Source organism: Hydra viridissima, unplaced genomic scaffold (genome assembly GCF_058129835.1).
Source record: "Hydra viridissima isolate aposymbiotic clone 2 unplaced genomic scaffold, HvirCarnegie_v1 scaffold_2, whole genome shotgun sequence".
In the NCBI taxonomy this organism is placed as follows: domain Eukaryota; kingdom Metazoa; phylum Cnidaria; class Hydrozoa; order Anthoathecata; family Hydridae; genus Hydra; species Hydra viridissima.
Genome location: NW_028324301.1, coordinates 24,928,147 through 24,946,031, shown reverse-complemented (window position 1 = coordinate 24,946,031; position 17,885 = coordinate 24,928,147). Strand labels below are relative to the sequence as shown.

At 28.1% G+C, this 17,885-nt stretch overlaps 3 protein-coding genes across 6 annotated transcripts; 2 read left to right on the top strand and 1 right to left on the bottom strand.

Moving 5' to 3' along the window:
• Positions 1-1,643: 1,643 nt before the first annotated feature.
• On the bottom strand, positions 1,644-5,522 carry LOC149892580 (uncharacterized). Its single transcript, XM_090079832.1, has 2 exons — positions 5,184-5,522; positions 1,644-1,843 (listed from the first exon to the last, which is right to left on the bottom strand). Exons 1-2 carry the CDS (start codon positions 5,438-5,440, stop codon positions 1,732-1,734), a joined length of 369 nt encoding a protein of 122 aa, XP_089935958.1. The 5' UTR covers positions 5,441-5,522; the 3' UTR covers positions 1,644-1,731.
• A 1,368-nt stretch (positions 5,523-6,890) lies between these two features.
• Positions 6,891-9,291, top strand: LOC145192827 (putative rhodanese domain-containing dual specificity protein phosphatase). 4 transcript variants are annotated; one of them, XM_090078562.1, is made up of 3 exons: positions 6,891-7,073; positions 7,247-7,473; positions 8,201-9,285. In XM_090078562.1, exons 2-3 carry the CDS (start codon positions 7,269-7,271, stop codon positions 9,187-9,189), a joined length of 1,194 nt encoding a protein of 397 aa, XP_089934688.1. In that variant the 5' UTR covers positions 6,891-7,073; positions 7,247-7,268; the 3' UTR covers positions 9,190-9,285. The 4 variants fall into 4 exon arrangements, with proteins under 4 accessions (XP_089934688.1, XP_089934691.1, XP_089934690.1 ...); XM_090078564.1 differs by having other exon boundaries at positions 6,937-7,073; positions 7,307-7,473; positions 8,201-9,288; XM_090078563.1 differs by having other exon boundaries at positions 6,948-7,073; positions 7,266-7,473; positions 8,201-9,288.
• A 567-nt stretch (positions 9,292-9,858) lies between these two features.
• Positions 9,859-15,972, top strand: LOC145192735 (rho GTPase-activating protein 1-like). The gene is made up of 12 exons (XM_090078561.1): positions 9,859-10,047; positions 12,689-12,862; positions 12,963-13,050; positions 13,154-13,285; positions 13,850-13,936; positions 14,019-14,117; positions 14,225-14,320; positions 14,398-14,471; positions 14,547-14,624; positions 14,722-14,847; positions 14,934-15,040; positions 15,136-15,972. The coding sequence occupies exons 1-12, from the start codon at positions 9,915-9,917 to the stop codon at positions 15,313-15,315; spliced, it is 1,374 nt and encodes a 457-aa protein (XP_089934687.1). The 5' UTR covers positions 9,859-9,914; the 3' UTR covers positions 15,316-15,972.
• The last annotated feature ends 1,913 nt before the right edge of the window (positions 15,973-17,885 follow it).

The window sequence follows — 17,885 nt, the reverse complement described above, 5'->3', positions numbered from 1 at the left end:
AGAACTTCGGTGTCGACTAGTTTTATCTTTGGCAGAAATTAGCATTCAATGTAAAGAGCTCTAATCTAAAGTTGAAAGATACACAACGAATCGCTAATATTGTTTAAAAGTGATAACAAATGTAAAATTTTTTTGCACGGTACTTTTTCTGTTTTAAGTAACAAGAAACTCACGGACGGCTTGTGCAAATAAATCTGTTTCGGTCTGGGTGTTCCGACCTGGATGTTGTATAGTCCTATTTTTAAAAGTAAGATTAGGTCACTAATTCATTTTAATTTCCTTCTTTGCAATTTACAATAGAGTTTTCCTTCTTTTTTTTTTTTTTAGTGCTGTTTTTTATTTTTAAAGAGTGTTGTTTTATTGTTAAAGATGTGTTTTTCGGGGATATGGGATGGTTCAAAAATGTATAGTGCCACGGCGTCAGTTAGCTTCCTACTGCACTACAGGAGAGAAAGAGGACGAGCTTAAACATAGTTTGAGTAGAACTTGGTGTGTCGACTCACCTAGGATTTGTGTGACGCATTAATTTTAAAACGGTATTTCACTACGGAGAACGTGACCAAATGATAAGTAACGATCATATAATTGCTACCCATCCCCAAGAGAAATAAAAATAAAAGAATAAATATGACCGCAACGTTTCTTTCTTAACCACGCGGTGTAATATTTTCACATCATAAAGAATTTCGCGAATTAATCATTTTTAATTATTATATAGAGTACTATTTATTTTTTTTTTTTTCTTACATCAATTACTGATAAAGTTGTTGAAATTACCGGACGGGTCGTCGTTACAGAGCAATGTTACCACTTCCAGTAAGTATGACTCCATTATCAAGCGTGTTTTGATTTTTGTTTTTGATTTTATTAAGTCCGCAGAGGTTTTTCTAGAGTCAGCATTATTGTCGGATCTAGTTTTTTAAATGACGCCAATGTTTTTAATTTGGCTGGTGAGATATTGCTATGTTAGAAACCATTTCTTGTTGGTTACAAATATTTCTAATATAACCAGGCGCTACTGCACTTTTGTACCCCCTTTTTTCAAAATTGATTATAAAAATTTTATGCTGATTCAGAAAAATATAAGAACATAAACTTAAAAATCAACGGAATGTACTCTAATTCGAAGTAAAAGCTTTAAAAAATCCTAGTAAAAACCCTTGTATTCGTCATTTTAAATATCACGGTAACTAAAGTGAATTTCATCATATTAAAGTGGTTTTCATCGTATAAGTACTTATTTTAAAATATTGCGTAATTTTCTTTAATTTCTCTCGAGCTTGCTCAGGCGTAGCTAATGACCAAAAAAAGCGTAAACTATAAGCATCTGCATCTCGTTATTTTTTTATTCGAGACGAGACAATGATATCCGGGATACAATTTTTAAATTCCGGAAGAAAATTTATTGTCCCGGTTTTTAATTTTATTCTGGGACAGTTTATTCGTAAATTTTTTCCGGGACATTTCTCGTCTCGTTATTCTTGTTCCGGTTCATTTCGAGAAAACGATTCCGAGACGCAGACCCTTAGTAAGCTATAAGAACACAAAACTGAGTTTTTATTTATTTACATGTTATAAATTAAACACTTAGAATAAATTCACTTCGCTTTTTGCATTTGAATTCACACAGGATAACTTGCTATAGTTTGGGTCCAAAAGTGAAAGTAGCAATGTTCATCAAACCGTTGTATTCACATAAACTCGGACAAGAAATCTGGAATCATTTCACGATTAGTAAGCCCAATCATTGCTTTTTATTTTGATTTTGCTCGACACCACATTGCTTCCACATGATTCGTAGTAACTCCTGTTAGTTCGTAGTAACTCCTGTTTAGAGTATTGCCTAAAGTTAAAAAAGTCTTTTTGATAAAAAAAATGTTAAAAAGCAATTTTGTAACAAGTGTTTTAGAGTTTATATATTTAAGCAATATCTAGCTGAAATAAACCATGTGGGTTCTACAGCAATCACACTGACCTACACCAGGTGTATTCCGAACAAGGCATTTTGAAAGAAATGTATCTAGGAAATCTAACTCTATCGTTCGAAATTCGTACGTGTTGGTTAGCTGGGTATGTTGTTAGGATCCTGTTAGTCTCAATCAAAATGGGATTATTTCTTTTCCCCTTACAAATTTAGAAGTATTATTGCAAGAATGTTTTTTCATGAAAAACCAAAGAGTTTGGAGTGACATGTTGTTTTACACTTTCACCATGTACCTTTTGATTTTTCCGTATATTTTTTGAAGTATACGGAAAAATCAAAAGGTTTATTGTAAAAGTGTAAAACTATGAACAATTTTAAAATTCAAAAAAATGTTAAATTTATGCTTAATATTTGGTTTATTTTTTCCGGAAAAGTATTCATATTTTTCACTACTTAAGTTGACTTTATTTTTCATCTTCAACCATTTTTAATAATTTTAGAATTACCAAATTAATCTAACTGTTTTAGGTAAAAAAAAAATTTTATATAAGAATTTATTATTATTATTATTATTATTATTATTATTATTATTATTATTATTATTATTATTATTATTATTATTATTATTATTATTATTATTATTATTATTACTATTATTATTATTATTATTATTATTATTATTATTATTACTATTATTATTATTATTATTATTATTATTATTATTATTATTATTATTATTATTATTATTATTATTATTATTATTATTATTATTATTATTATTATTATTATTATTATTATTATTAACCGTTAGTTTACAGCAGAGTGACGCGAACAGGAGAGTGTTAATCCCTGGTAAATACCGCCATATATGCTTTCTAAAAATTTTATAACTTGTGGTTTCTTTCTTTTTATGTTCTAATTAACTTCTGATCAATGGTTTAACTTACAGATAGTCTCACAAATAGAAAGACAAAAAAAAGGAAAAACTTCGAGGGCTGGGATTTATAACGACAATTGGAAAAAATTTAAACCGTATCAAGACGCTCGTTATTTAGATGCCTTGGCTAACTTATTAACAGTTCAGAAACCATGCGCAGCTATTTACTCAGTTTCCGAAAACAATCTTGTTTTTCTGCTAGGCTGCTACTTAATTTTGAACGTAGATTTCTACCCACTCTGTCAAATAAAACAAAGTTCATGCCGAGCTGAACTTGTTTAACAATGTACTTAGCAACGTTTGTTTTTTTATGGGGGTATCAAAACTATGCTGTTTTGATTGCGATTTAGTTTTAAATAAAAATAAAATAAAATACTGAGGATAACGGCTTAACATATCAATACCATCCTATCTCTATTGCTATTGGATCGGGAGAACATCTTTTAAAAGGAGAGTTATCTTTCGATGAAGATTTCGAAAATATTTCTTAAGAAGATTAAAAGGATAAAAAGCACATCATGAATGTCCATGTTTCTGTTTTTTTTTTCTATTTCGGTTTTTTTTTTTCTTTTTTTATTCATTTTGTATTTTTTTATAAGCTAGGTTCACAATAGTAAATTTAATGTAATTGAGAGCTATTTATTCAGCAAGTCTTTTTTGGTTATTAATTCAAATCAAAAGTAAAAGATTTTTTTAACTTTCAAAGCTTTTCAACATTTGAACTTTCAAAAAAAAAAAATACTTTTTGAAAAAAAAGGACTAGGCATTAAATCTCTATGCAATGGTTTCTTGCTTTATGTAACACTAAAACATTTAGGATCTGATTTTAAGAATGAAACTCCACACTTTACTTCTTCATTTAACAAAGATAAGTTTATATTTGTAATGCCTAAAATATTATACAAATATTTTTTGTTGCGTTATTTCGGAAAAATAATGCAGGATTAAAATCTATTTTTTTATTCTTCTTTTTTCAATATGTTTTACAGTTTTTATTTCACCAGTTGGAAATTTTTCACGAGTTTATAGAAAATGTTTATCTTTGTTTTATTTGACACTTATATACATATAAAACTTGCCATTAACCAAGTTATAGCGAAAGGGTTTAAAAGTTGTGTTAGTATTTTATATTGTTTTAAATATTTTTTAAAAAGAGTTTTCCTACGGAATATTTTGTTCATCTCCCCAGTTATTGCATACAACTGAAGTAACCTAGGTTCGGGTTTACTTCCAACTTTTGCAGCTACGTTTTTGTTTGAATTTATTTAATTAAAGCTTTTGAAAAAAAATTTATATCATGATTTAGTTGATTTAAAAGAATAATTGGTATAAATAACAAAAGATGTATAAATATATATTCCATATTTCAGAAATCCAGAACTAAATGGGTATTATTTTAAAATATGGCAATAATTTAAAACAAAACTCATTTAGTTCTGGTTTTCTATAAATATATATGGCAATGGTGATATCAATAATATTCCGATTTTTTAAAATGCATTGTTATGTACATCTTTCCATTGTTTAGAAAGAAGTCCAGATATGCTTCTCCAACATTCGATTTGATGTTTTTAATACGTAATTTACAAAAGAATGTTTTTTTTGCTTTTTTTTTTTTTTTGGTTAAAATTATTTTTTTGAGTACAACCTGCAAGTTAGTTTATTGTCAATATTAGATGATGTTAAGCATTCGAATAATGGTTTTTTGTGGCTGGCCTTTTAGGGCTGAAATAGACCGGTTTCCACCTAAATCGCTTTTTAGCTTTTTTACATTTATCGGGAGGATTTGTACTAATGGGGGACATTGAAGCGAGCGCTATCATTAAGCGGATGACAATGGCGTAACGCAAGAAACAACCTCATATTGGCGGGGCTGTAACGGGTATGTGGCGAGCGGGTTTAACGCTGCAACCCTAAAATTATTGCATAGCGAACGCAATGTGTGGCTAAGAAAAAGGGATAAAAGTAATCTAAAAAGACATCAACAGTGATTTGGAAAATTATTTCTTTTCTTTAGAGATCTTACTTAAGTAAAGACTTTGAATTAAAAATAATCGTTTTCCTTTATCTGTTTATCGACACCAATTTGGAATTACAAAAAGATATTTTACAGCAGCTTATTAAAAATACTTAATTTTTTTAATAAGCTGCTTTTTTACGACAAATTTGTAATTTTTTTTTTACTTTAGGCGTTAATAACGAACTCAAAAATTTATCAATCCACTACATACGATTATACAATCAGTATCCTCGTTATACAATAAGTATTATTAACATAAAGAATAGATTTTACAATCACCATCATTATAGTAGTTAACATACCTTGTGTTATTTTGTGCAATCAAGTGGTTAAATATTCTTTGTTCTGCAACCGCTTTTAAACCAGGAGTGGAGCCACAATAATTTATTTGACATACAACTGACCTGCGCCAATAATTTGGCATAGAACTGATGCTGTTAAACAATAGATTTAAAGTAGACTGGCAAATATCTTTAGCAGCATTAATCAATGCTTTTGTTAGCAAGAATTTTAGCACATTCAGAGAGTTTTTATTACTGTGATTCTTGTTTATTATCATCGGTTTGGGGATGTTGGTTAGAATAGAACATTTTTAGTCTTGAGAATTTTCGACCACGTGCACACACCAAATGAACTATTCTATATTTAAATCAAAGATTTTCTTACTAGAATATGTCTTTGAAGAATAAATATCAATTTTTTTGTTTGTGTGCCAAATTAATAGCCATAAGAAAAAATCTTGTTTCATAGAAAAAAAAAATTTGGAGGATTTAAAGCAGAATGTAAATATTTTTTACAACATTTATCACACGAGATAAAATGTCAACAACAACAATACGATAACCAACAGTTTTGTTTGTATTTTGCTGTGGCGGCTTAATTTTCTTTATCTTTTTGGAGGATATATATAAGTTTAATGAAGTGTTCAAAGAAAGACCATTACTAACATTGATAACAGGAACTACTGAATCGTTTAGTAAATTTCTAAATAACCAATTTCCATGAAATCTTTGAGCACTTTTCTCATGAGTACTTTGTTTAATTCTTCATACTTTAACTATTGTTAAAAAAGTTTTTAGATGATAAAAATTTAAATGTAATTAAAATATAAAAAACTGCATGGAATTCTTTGTAAAAACCTTTTTTAGGAGACTCAAATACCTAAAGACCTGAATTTCATTTATTTTAAATAGTTTTTAAATTTGTATTCTTGATAAATTTCCTTAGAGAAATAAAAAAGATCAATCTTTAATTTTTACATCTTTAAATAGAAGTTTCACATAATCATGAGATTCTGTGATAATCTTTTCATTCTTAAAGTTCATCTTGAGCTGTTTTTAGTTCTTTTGAAGCTCGGGGATAAATGGATATTTGATTTTGGATGATGTGCTGTCTCTTTTAGCTCTTGAATACTTTGAATATTAAGGTGGAAGTTTTGTGTTCATTCGCTGTTTCCTGAAAGACTCTAAAAGTTTCATTTTCCGCTTTTTGAGCTGAGTTACTCTAAAAGCTTTGAAGACTTTCAGAAAGTCGAATTCTTGAAAAATTCAAGAATTAACTTTAAGAATTAGACTCATTAACAGACCATTTTTCGTCAATCCGTCAATTCAAATGGTTTAATCCCAAAATTATTGACAGTAATTTAGAAAGTATGTAAAGAGGTGTGGACGTTAATAAGATTCAGCCCACACCTCTGCAGTTAAAATTGGTTAAAATAATTTTAAAATGTGCCCAGTTCTTCGCCAGACCACCTCACCCTATTTATTCAATTTTTTTTTGTTACAATACGCTTTCCATTTGGACCACTTTCCAAATCGAGTGCTATGAGTTTAAAAGGGTTTAATGGGTTAAAAAGTATTGCTTTTTTTAAAGGTTCATTTTATGGTTTTACAATTCATTATTACAATTACAATGTACGATTACAATACAAATATACGATACTACAATTCGAAAAATGTGATTTCCGAAATTTGCAATCGTAACATTTTCGCAGTTGCTAGACGATATTTATGATAATAATATCTGTTATCGCTGTTCGTCTTTCTGCCGGTTTGTAATTTGAGTAAAATTCTTTTAAAGATATCACAAGCGCTGACCTTTTAAATTTTTACTGTTAAAGTAAATTGTTATTCATTGCAATAGAATCTAAATAGTGGGAACCATTATGTTGACCAAGGACTTCAAACAGAGAGGTTCGTAAATAAGAACAAATTACTTTTATTTTTGTTTATGCTATATATACAATATTTACTAATTGATTAACTGATTAAGTGCCCAGTCATGTCGTTTTATTCAATGCTATAATAAGCAAATTTAAATTCTATTTTCATATGTAAATATATTTAACCCTTTTTTCTTAAAATAGCTTTAAATTTAAAAAGTAGATCATGGGTATTGTTGTGTCAACGAGAAATCATATATTTAGTGGGAAAATGTCAATTTGTTCTCAAATAAATACCACTACATCTCCTGAAAAAGTCAATAAGATGCAGCAGATACAATCTTTGTTATATAAACATACAACAAATGCTAGTGAATGTGAAAGTGGTCTTGCATTAACAAGACAAAGACATTTAACAACAAGCTATACTGGTATTAAAATTGTAAATGTCTATACTTATAGATAATTTATAAATATTTTGTATGTATTTATGTATGTATGTATGTATGTATGTATGTATGTATGTATGTATGTATGTATGTATGTATGTATGTATGTATGTATGTATGTATGTATGTGTAAGTATGTGTAAGTATGTATGCATGTATGTACATATGTAAGTATGTATGTATATATGTATGTATCTATGTATGTATTTATGTATCTATGTATCAATGTGTTTGTATATATGTATATACATATTAATACATATTCAAAAATTGTAACAGCCTAAAATCTATGGCAAATGATGTTCTTTTGTTCATAATTCTATATTAGACCAATAATTTGAAAAACTGTTTAGCATAAGTTAAAATTAAAAAAAGTTATATTTTCACGTAAATATCTGGTGCAAGATAAACACAGCTATGATGTATTTTTTTAACTTTCTCGTCGTTAGAGCTATATCTTTTATTAATAAATGTCACACAAAGTCACAAAGTATGTTAAGTTATAAAATGACATAAGAACCTGGAAGTAGACACCTGTCATGTTCTGTTTTCATTTAAGATAAAATTACTTTTTTTTGACTTTGTTAAAAAAGTTTAAATGTTTATAATGTTTAAAAATAACCTTTCATATATTTATAACTAGGTTAGATATGCTTGATAAATTATTTACGTTACTGTTTTTTTTATATTTGTGTCTGTTTTTATTTAGCTGAATCTTCAAACAAACCTTCAAAAAGCTCATTACGTAAATCAAGCACATGTTCATTTAAACCTGGAAAAAGATATAGTCTACAAGTAAATGGTCCTTCTTTACCAAATGATACAGATTTCATTGATCATGATGATATAATATCTTGTCATGATCTCTACAATATGTTAAACGATGGTGCTATATCTGCCTATATTCATGAACCATGTAACATAATGATTGTTGATTGTAGGGCAAAAGAGTTTTATGATTCAAACCATGTTATTACAGCAATTCATCATGTAACACTTGGTAATATTGAATTTAATTTTTCACTCACAAAGTTTGCAGTTATTGTATTATACAGTGATGAATTGAAAAATGATTTATACTCAAATCAGCTCATTCAATTTCATGATGTTATCCAAAAAAATGTGGCATGTGATGTTTTAGTCCTCAAAGATGGCTTTATGTGTTTTAAATCTCTTTACCCGTTCTTATGCACTAAAGAAAGTAAATGCTCCATTACTGATAGAAGAGCTCTTTTGATTTATCCATCAGTTATTTTGAAAAATCAATTATATCAAGGTCGAGGTGATCAAGCGTCAAATCCAGTCATTATTCAGTTTCTAAGGATTACACATATTTTGAATGTTTCAAATGAGCATAAAAATGCATTTCCTAACAAAATAAAATACTTAAAAATAGCACTTGAAGATAACAGCGAGACAAATATGTTTCAGCATTTTTATGAGACTTCTAATTTTATTCATACTGCAATAACAACTGGTGGCCGTGTCCTAGTGCACTGTAACCAAGGTATTAGTCGAAGTTCTACTTTGACTTTAGCTTATTTAATACGTTTTAAAAATTTAAAGTTAGAGATAGCCTTTAATACTTTAAAGGCACGGAGGTCTTGCTCATGTCCTAATGCAGGATTTCTTATGCAATTATCTAATTGGGAGTTAGAAATATTAGGAAAACGCTTTACAAACATTGATGCATTGTAGACCTTTTCTAAAACAATATTTATATTATCAGCTTAATTTTAATATATAAATATTTTATTTATAAAAATATTTTATTTTATATAAGCTCATAGTAGTTTTTTATTTTCTTCATTTTATTTATTTATTAGATAGTTATTTTGTTTTTTTAATCTAAATAATAGGATCAATAGAAATAAGAATCTTGTATAGAAAATGTATAGATAAATTATTGAGTTGGTTGAATGTTGCAATATGCACAAAACCATGAATTATTTACATTTAGTAGTTTTACCTATATATATGCATAATCAGTTAGAAGAAGTTTTTTTTTTTTGTCTATTACAATTACATATTTTTTTATAGAGTTTTTTAGTTTATTTTGTAATTATTGATTTCACATTATTTTGAAATCATTCATATTGGTACTGTTTGCTTTATTAGAATGTGATATAGTTTATTTTTCGGAAAATTAATTTTCAAGGATTTATATGAAACATATATTTACACTATATTATAAATTCAATCCTTTATAAGTTTATAAATTAGATACTTTTTACAAACTAAAATATTGGAAATGCTGTAAAAACTTTTCATTTTATGCATTTATAACATCATATGATTATAGGCAGTCAATCTGCATATAATTATTTAACTTTAGTGAATATTTTATTTTTGTAGCCGTATGTCCAGGTTTTTATTTGAAGTTTGAACTTTCATAATTTTTTTGATTTAAGTTTAAATTGAAAATGAAGAAACTTACAATATCTGCTCAAGATATGGAAAATATAAACAATGGTAACCGGCTTATCATGGCAGATGATTTTTGTGTCCTTGGTGAGCGAGAAACTTCAAGTGATTTCTACAAGAGAACTGAACAAGGTAGTTATAAGCTAAAAATATATAAAATTCAAAATAGAAATATTTTATATAGAGTATTTTTATAGCTTAAGTTTAGAGCGGTTTTTATACTGGAATGTTGTGTTAGCAAACATGTGTGGCTATAGTTTTTAGTTAATATAAATCAAACTATATCTAAGCTAGTTTTAAAAATAATGTAATTCACACTAAAGTTAAAATCAAAATCAGCTATCTTCTTTTAAGTTAATAAATGTCACATGTCTGGGTTTTTAAAATGAGTTTGTAATTTCTTTTTATAATGAAAATTTTCAAAGTCAATTTTAATTAAAGGAGATAACAATATTTAAAAAGTAAAAGATGGAAAATTTCCTAATGAATTTCCATTCCCTAATGAATTTCACATGCTGACTTTAAATAAAACAACTTTTAACTGCTTCTAATTTTCATAAAAATGGAAAGATTATGTTTCCCATTTTTTATTTGTTATGCTGAATAAGTTTTCTTAAATTATATTGGAAGTGAGTATATGAAATAATCTAAATTGATAAAATGTTCAAAAATTGAAATCAGTTTGTGTCCCTTCTGCTTCTCTTTACTTTTCTTTTGTATTCAAAGGAAGAATAATCAATTACAGTTGTTCAGCAATAGTCTGCAAGCATTGATGGGCTCCATTTACCTTGATAGCGGCTATATCTTGATGAAAGTGCTCCTGCCACTTGTCATTCACTGTTCCACAATTTGATAGAGAAATAAGTTCAGATAAAAATGTAGAAAATTGATTTTTAAGCACACACTAAAGCCAAGAGTTTGCCTGAATGAGTGTTTGGATACAGCAAAAACAACATCATCAATCTTATTGTTTTTTTTTTGTTGTTTTTTTTTTGTTGTAGTAGTGATAGTTCTATTTCTAGATAGAAATCCCATTTTCTTGCATTTCAAGATTTCATTTTTGTCAGCTGTCACTGGTAGACAAATGTTTAATTCTCATTTTTATCTTCAACATTCTAAAGATTTTTATGTATATAACTTTGATTGGTTCTCCAAAACTGATGCCAATGTAAATGACTATATATACTGAGATAAAGTGCCATACACAATTGGTGACTTCTCAAGCCTATATTAACAGGTAATGATTTGAAACATGATTTAAAATCAAGATGATAGACTTAATACCATTTGGGTGCAATATTTGATTAACTAAAGGTTTTCAAATAAGAAAAACTTTTTTTATTATCAAGTTTAACTATGCAATTGTCTTTTATTTAATCGTCTAAATCTTAATATGCAGACCAATAAAACTGTACATTTGCCATGTTGCTGAATTGAAGAATATTATCAGGGTAGGTTTTCAATCATCCATTCTTATTGGTACTTAATATATCTCTATATTATGTAAATAATAAAAAAAAATTAAAGTTTTATTTACAAACTTGGGCTGTTTCTAACGATGCAAAATAGTATAGAAATAAGTTTTTTGCATATTAGAGGTAGTAAGTTTACTGAATATTTTATTCGAAAATTGTTCACCCTAACTTTTCTTGTATGACTCAAATGCTTTTTAAACCTGCCTAGTTTTTTAATTACAAAAACTCTATACTTACATGCTATCAGTGAAAGTGGTGAGCAAATAAATATGCTGCACTCAAGTATGTTCTATTGATTTATGCTTCCAAAATAAAAGATACTCAAAACAAAGCTGTATTCATCCTTTTTACACTCAATGAAAATTTAGCAGAAAAAAAATTATATATTGCCCAAAAAGTGTTTGTGGTGTATATATATATATATATATATATATTTTTTTTGTTTGTTTTTTTTTATTTTTTATTTTTTTTTTTTCATTTTCCTAATAATGGCACTTTTTTACAGTTTTAGTTTTTAAAGTTACCGAAATGTCAACACACCTGTAACACTAGCAAAATAATCAGCTTGACCACCAAGCCATTGAAGTCCAGCACTTTTAAAGCTGAAGCTAGGGGTATTAAATCAAAGGGTAGCATTTTTAAGCATAGATTAAGGTCAATTTTTCTCTTAAGGCTAAAGCTTCATTGTTGCAAACAATTGTGTACAAATAGGCCTTTAAAGCCATCTCCAAATGAGTAGTTCTTAGTTTTCCAGTCAGCATATTTTTTTACTCAAAAAAAATTTTTAATTTTTGATGACTTGACTGGTCTATTTGATCTGGAATTACTCAATTGCAAGTTGCATATATAAAGTGCAGCTATTTTTCAACATTTCTTAAAATATGTATTTTTATTAAAATAACAAAGTAAATTATTTTTTTTGGCAGGTTCATCATTTGTAGTCAGCTTTTTGGTTTTCTTGAAGTTAAGTAATAAATCAAGCTTTAAAAGCTGTCTTTTTATTGTAGGTTTCATTTGATAAGTGACTTTTTTATAATCTTAAACTTTAAAAGTGTTGAAAATTTTAAAAATGTTCCAAATTTTAAATATGAATTATATTTGGAGAAATATTATCAGTTCTCATCAACATGAGTTGTAGATGGATTTTGAAATGGATCCACAAAACATGTATTTTGACTTTTAATTGAATAAATTTCGACCTTCATAGTTTCTTATTGTTAAAAATATCTAAATGTAAAAGTGGGCATGAAGTTAACATCATTTATCAACCAATTACAAAAGTGGTATTTAAATTTTAGAGCAAGTCAGAGATTTTCTTTATGAGCCAGAAGATGCAGAACACCCTTCCCTCTTAAAGTCTAAAGCTGCTGTCACATTAAAAGTTGATAAGAAAATAGAATCACAATCAACTACTGAGCAGTTACAAAATAAATATGCTGACATAGCAAAGTTGAAAATATTTCAGGTTGCTGGTATGCTTATTTCTCTTTTCCTCTTGAATTTATGATCTCTGTTTCTCTCAAATCTTTCATTGATTGACCCTAATTTTTCAGATTGTCTTTTTTTATATAGGTGATGATCTAGCGGGGCGTCCTATTATAGCCTTTAGTGCATGTCGTTTGCCAAACCGCAAAGACATTGATCACCAGCAATTGCTATGGTTAGTTATGTTTTTGTTGAATTTATGTTTTTTTTTAAAAAAAAATTGTTTAACATGTTAACCTCTAACTTTTTTGAAAACTTTTAATTTTTTACTTTTACAGTTTTTTAAAAGAGGTTTTGGACTGTTATGTGGAAAATGATTACACTCTTGTTTATTTCCACTATGGTTTAAGAAGTATAAATAAGCCTTCCTTCAAGTGGTTGTTGCAGGTCTACAAAGAACTCGACAGAAAGTAAGTGAGGTTGTTATTAAGTTGATCTAAAGTGAGCTATTGAAGGAAAAATGGTTTTTTTTTAAGTCTAAATTTTCTCTTTTTACCTTTTTTTTATTTAGTAACTTGCAGGGAAAAATCCATTTTTTAAACTTCTAGGGAAAAATCTTAGTGAAAAAGTGTATTTATTGCTTACAAATGTCAATAATAAAATATTTTTCATAAAAAAAAACCCTTACAAGTTTTGCTTCAGAATTTTAAGCATTAAAAAAAAATTAATGCCCTTATGTTAAAATGTTTCATTTGAAAGTTTGGCTGGTTTTACTATTGCATATAAAACAGAATGGGGAGAATGCTTAAAAAAGCCATTTAGGGTTAGAAAATTGGTTCAAAGGATGACAAAAAGATGTAAGACTTTTAATGTTAATGGATGTCATCTGTCACTTAAGTATCTATCATCTGTCATAAAAAGATTTCTAATGTATCATCAAAAACTTTCTGATGTATCATAGTTCATGTAGCAATTTTAGATAAAATTCTGCAATCTTTACAAACTGTGTTCACACTTAACTTTTAATTTTTTAGATACAAAAAGAACCTAAAAGCGTTTTACATCGTTCACCCAAGTAATTTTATAAAAATCGCATTTAATATGTTCTACCCGTTTATAAGGTACTTTAGAGTTAATTATTGTATACATAGTTTTTTATGGTAATTCGCAGGTAAATGATTTTCTTTTTCTTTTCGATGGCAGTAAAAAGTTCGGCAAAAAAATTAATAACATTTCAAAATTGGATGAATTGACGCCTCACGTTCGTATCGATCAGCTCGATATCCCTGAAGAAGTTAAAGAGTGAGTTTTTTTAATATTATATAAAAGATTGAATAATTGTCTAATAAAAGTGTCGTTTTTCCTAATAAAATTGATAGTGTAATCTTATAGTCATAATTTATTTTTAGAAATGACAAAATTATTGTCGACAAAATGAAACCCGTAATAAACTCGCAAACAAAAGAAATCCCAAAAACTCAGCAGTTCTCAATATCTCTGGCAGAGTAAGAAAGTGTTTTGTTAGAAGAATTTCTTTTCTCCATATTTGATCGATACTTAATTTGTTTACGAAAAATTTTAGGCTAAAAAAGAAGCATCCCGAACGCCACGTTCCAATTGTCATTAGTTCTTGCGTTGAGTTCATAGAAGAAAACGGTAAGAAGTCCTCACATTTAATCAAAATGTTTCCTGACGGAATTTTGTTTTAATAAACACCTTTTCATATTTTAGCCTTAGACATTGAAGGCATATTTCGTCGATCGGCTCAAGTAAATTTAGTAAACGAAGCCGTCGATGCGTTTAACATGGGTAGGTATCAAAGAAGTTTATTTTTGTTTTCTCTTTCTTTTTTTTTTGTTTTACTTGTTGAAATCTTCCTACTTTGAAAATTCTGCATAAACTTTAGGTCAGATAGCTGCGTTTTCAACTTCGAACGTCCATCTTGCAACTGCGCTATTAAAAAAATTTTTACGTGAGCTGCCTGAACCACTATTGACATTTAAGTTATACGATCCAATAATGGAAGTTTGCTGTATGTTGTTCCTTTTGCGTCCTTTTTTTTTTTTTTATTCTTATTTATTCCTTTCTTTTAATGAATTAAAACCTATTTACCTTTAGCGTTACCTGAAGAGGACCGGTTAAAGTGTACTCGACAAATGCTCACTGAAAGTTTACCGCCCCTCAATCGTGATGTGCTCATATACATTTTACGGTTTTTAGAGAAGGTGAGTTTGTTTAAATTATTCTTAGTTCTTGTTTCTGTTTTTCGTTTAAAATTTTAAAAATCTTAAGTTTAAAAACGGAACCTGTTTGATTTTAGGTGGTAGAACACTCTTCATCAAATCTTATGACCTCGGCGAGTCTAGCGATCGTGTTCGGGCCTAATTTATTATGGTCGGATACTGAGAGTGCAAGCCTCACTTCCATGTCAAAGATAAACTCTTACTGCAAATACCTTATAGATAACTCACACATGATTTTCGACGAAAACATTTCATAAACTCAAAGGTTATTTTCTTCATCGATAAGACTGATGGTTGATCCGTCGACTTTAAACGAAATTTAAATTATTTGTAGAAAACGCTTCGCTGCAAAATCTTGCTGGTCAATGGAATCGTTTTAATTCCCCGTGTATAGTTGTAGAATATCGAATTTGTACCGAATTTATTATTTTTGCAATTACATAAAAAAAAATTCTAACTTTCTCTATTAAAAAATGTCAAGAGAACTTTTTAAAAGAATGAAATCTTTTATTTACTTTTTTACTGTTGGCTTCATAAGGAGACAAGCTCCTTAAATGTGAATGGGGAATGTGTACGAGGTGTCGTTTGTTTATAAAACTTTTTTTTTTTTGGTCATTGAAAAGCGTGCATCATTAAACATCAAAATGATATCGAGTATAAGAAAACGCTTTTCGTTTTATTGAAACGTTTTTGAATTTAGTTCATCGGAATTTAAATAATTTAGTTTTCAATACCAGGATTGTTTTTACTTTTGTCAATAGATTATATTTTATTTGAAAAATGTATTTTATGATTAAAAAGTTGTTCGATTTGTTTTTGTTTTTTTTTTGACTGGATATAAAAGCCATGAAAAACAATTTTATTGTAAATTTTTCTTACAACGTTTTATCTTAAAGATGAAATCACTCGAACTACCTAAAGAGAAATATTTACATATCGTATTTACATGATTTATTTGATTTTATGATAAGTTTCTTTTTAATTATAAAATTTTAAACATTTCAACAAAAATTTATGAATCAATTTTTTATTGTGGCAAAATGGAGGTATAAAATACGCAATTTACAGTCAAAAAAAACCTTTTGCTCTCTGTTGACTTCTAAAAAGAAAACACCTTTGCCGTCAAATACTGCACCAAGATTATTGTTAGTTTTTTTTTCTTTTCAGAAGACAAGTTTGTTTACAGCCGAGATATAGACAAAAGAATATCAAGGCTGTAAACAAACAGCCCTGATATTCTTTTGTCTATATCTCGTCTTCTGAAAAAAAAAACTAACAAAGGTCCGAAAGTATGAAACTTTTGCAGAACTTTCAAGAAAGTGCTAAACTTCACTCTTCAATCTGAAAATTGCTAAACCACATTCTAAGTCATTCAGTTCATAAATATCAAAATACTTAGGGTCCTATGAATGTGAAGAACATGATTTCATTTGACTTTATTTCTTCAGCTTCAATAAAGAGATTTGCTGTATTTATTTTTTGAGGAGAAAAAGACCTTAAAAAGTTGGAATAGGCATCTCTTCAGAAAGAGGAGTTGGTTTAACATTAGGAGGGATTACAGATTGCTTTGCCTTTTTTTTGTGCCGGTACCTTTAGAATTAGAAAGAAAAACAGGTGAAATAACTTTTATTTTAATAATAATAAATTTTTGCTGATGTTGAAGATCGAAATTGGAGTTTCGGCAAGGTTTATAAAATATTTAACAGCTTGACGGACAGGTGTGTAACAAAATGTATACCTGAAGAAAGATCTGGGCATTTATGCCCATTTAAAGCAGCCATTCTCAAACCTAAAACAAAACAAGATTCACTGCGGGAAATCAAAATGCTTTTCAGAAAAATTTTGCCAGTTGAATGAAAGTTAGATTATACTGCCAAAATTAACTTAATATTTGAAATGCAAGTTAAAAAATGCGTAAAAACCAAACTTGAAACATTTCATACAACAACAAAAATATATTGTTACCCTTTTTTGACTCTGGGAAATTAATTTTGTACGTTCGAAACAACAAAATATTGCTCCAGTTGAAGTTTCAGCTTGGAAGTTAGTATGTTTTAAATCTTTTAAAAATGATGATTATGACCACTTTATATTTATTGGGTAAATTGTTACATGATATTTTCATATAATGAAAAAGTATATACGAAAAAAATTATTTCTTATTTAGCGATCAATTAACAGCATAAATTGATATTGTACAAATTTTTGTTGTAATGCTGCACGCTTATAACCATAACTTAGAATACTGAGCTAACCGAGTGTAAAAATTCAAGACTTTAGGAGATTTTAAAAAAAGTTTCGTATTTTCTCTATTTTTACGGCTTCTTGTTTAGCCGTCTAAAACTTTTATGGTTTAAAAAAATTCACGTTCATTTCACCATAACAATTATGTATCTTTTTTTTTTCAGTATTTGTACTTTATTTACTATTGTTTAACTTATCTTCTTTTCGATGTTCTATTTAAAGAATTTATTCTAAAGCAACAACTATTACGATTAAACAACGTTATTAAAAAATTTTTACAGCTTTTATAGCTGATTTATAAGAATACAAGATTGTAAACAAAATAATGTATAAACCGTTAATGGAAGAGCATTAACTTTTGGAAAGCTGTTGTTAGTTACAACTGTCAGACGTGTTTATACAGAATATTTTCACATGATTTATTCGTGGATGTTTGATTCAGAATTTTTATGTTCTTGTTGTTATAAAACTTTTCATTCCTTGCTATAAGTAAGAAAAAAATAAAAAAATAAAAAACAAACAAACAAAAAAAGGCCCTTTTTCCCAAACTCTCCAATACTTTTAGCAACTCTTGATGTCTTCG

Coding starts and splice junctions, on each gene's coding strand:
- LOC145192735 (XM_090078561.1), top strand. CDS start 9,915: ATGAAGAAACTTACAATATCTGCTCAAGATATGGAAAATATAAACAAT. Junction 14,118..14,224: donor ATCCCTGAAGAAGTTAAAGA/GTGAGTTTTTTT, acceptor ATTTATTTTTAG/AAATGACAAAATTATTGTCG. Junction 15,041..15,135: donor TTTTACGGTTTTTAGAGAAG/GTGAGTTTGTTT, acceptor GTTTGATTTTAG/GTGGTAGAACACTCTTCATC.
- LOC149892580 (XM_090079832.1), bottom strand. CDS start 5,440: ATGATAATAAACAAGAATCACAGTAATAAAAACTCTCTGAATGTGCTA. Junction 1,844..5,183: donor ATTGCACAAAATAACACAAG/GTATGTTAACTA, acceptor TTTTAACTTTAG/GCAATACTCTAAACAGGAGT.
- LOC145192827 (XM_090078563.1), top strand. CDS start 7,269: ATGGGTATTGTTGTGTCAACGAGAAATCATATATTTAGTGGGAAAATG. Junction 7,474..8,200: donor TTTAACAACAAGCTATACTG/GTATTAAAATTG, acceptor GTTTTTATTTAG/CTGAATCTTCAAACAAACCT.